The sequence below is a fragment of the Phalaenopsis equestris genome, unplaced genomic scaffold (genome assembly GCF_001263595.1).
Source record: "Phalaenopsis equestris unplaced genomic scaffold, ASM126359v1 Scaffold173957, whole genome shotgun sequence".
In the NCBI taxonomy this organism is placed as follows: domain Eukaryota; kingdom Viridiplantae; phylum Streptophyta; class Magnoliopsida; order Asparagales; family Orchidaceae; genus Phalaenopsis; species Phalaenopsis equestris.
In genome coordinates this window covers 1-388 of record NW_018193906.1, presented here as the reverse complement: position 1 = coordinate 388, position 388 = coordinate 1, and the positions used below count along the sequence as shown (strand labels likewise).

At 54.6% G+C, this 388-nt stretch overlaps 1 protein-coding gene across 1 annotated transcript; it reads left to right on the top strand.

The window, feature by feature from the left end:
* Positions 1 to 6: 6 nt before the first annotated feature.
* LOC110034217 (mitochondrial import inner membrane translocase subunit TIM23-1-like) lies at positions 7 to 385 on the top strand (the record flags this gene model as incomplete). The annotated part of the gene is made up of 1 exon (XM_020738499.1): positions 7 to 385. A coding segment is annotated over exon 1 (273 nt), but the record flags the coding sequence as incomplete, so codon positions are not given.
* Between the last annotated feature and the right edge of the window lie 3 nt (positions 386 to 388).

Sequence of the window (388 nt, the reverse complement as noted above, 5' to 3'; positions counted from 1 at the left end):
CAAGGTTTTTCTTCCTCAAATTCGTCGCCGCCGGAGCTGGAGACTTTCCACCTCTGAACCCCCAAAACTTCTCCCGAATCAAAGAAAAACGAGGGGGAGGGACGTAATCGCGATGGCGGATTTGGGATCTTTTGGCTACAGCGGCGGCGACAATCCCGACAATCGACAACAGCCTGGACGACGCATTTATGATCCATACAAAGACCTCCAGATCCCTTACCGCGCCATATACGACATTCCGACATCACCTGAATTCCTTTTTCAGGAAGAGTCTGTTGCCCAGCGCCGCTCCTGGGGCGAGAACCTTACATACTATACAGGCATCGGATATCTCGGCGGCGCGGTTGGCGGCGCCTCTATCGGCCTCTACAAGGGCCTGCGATCTGCT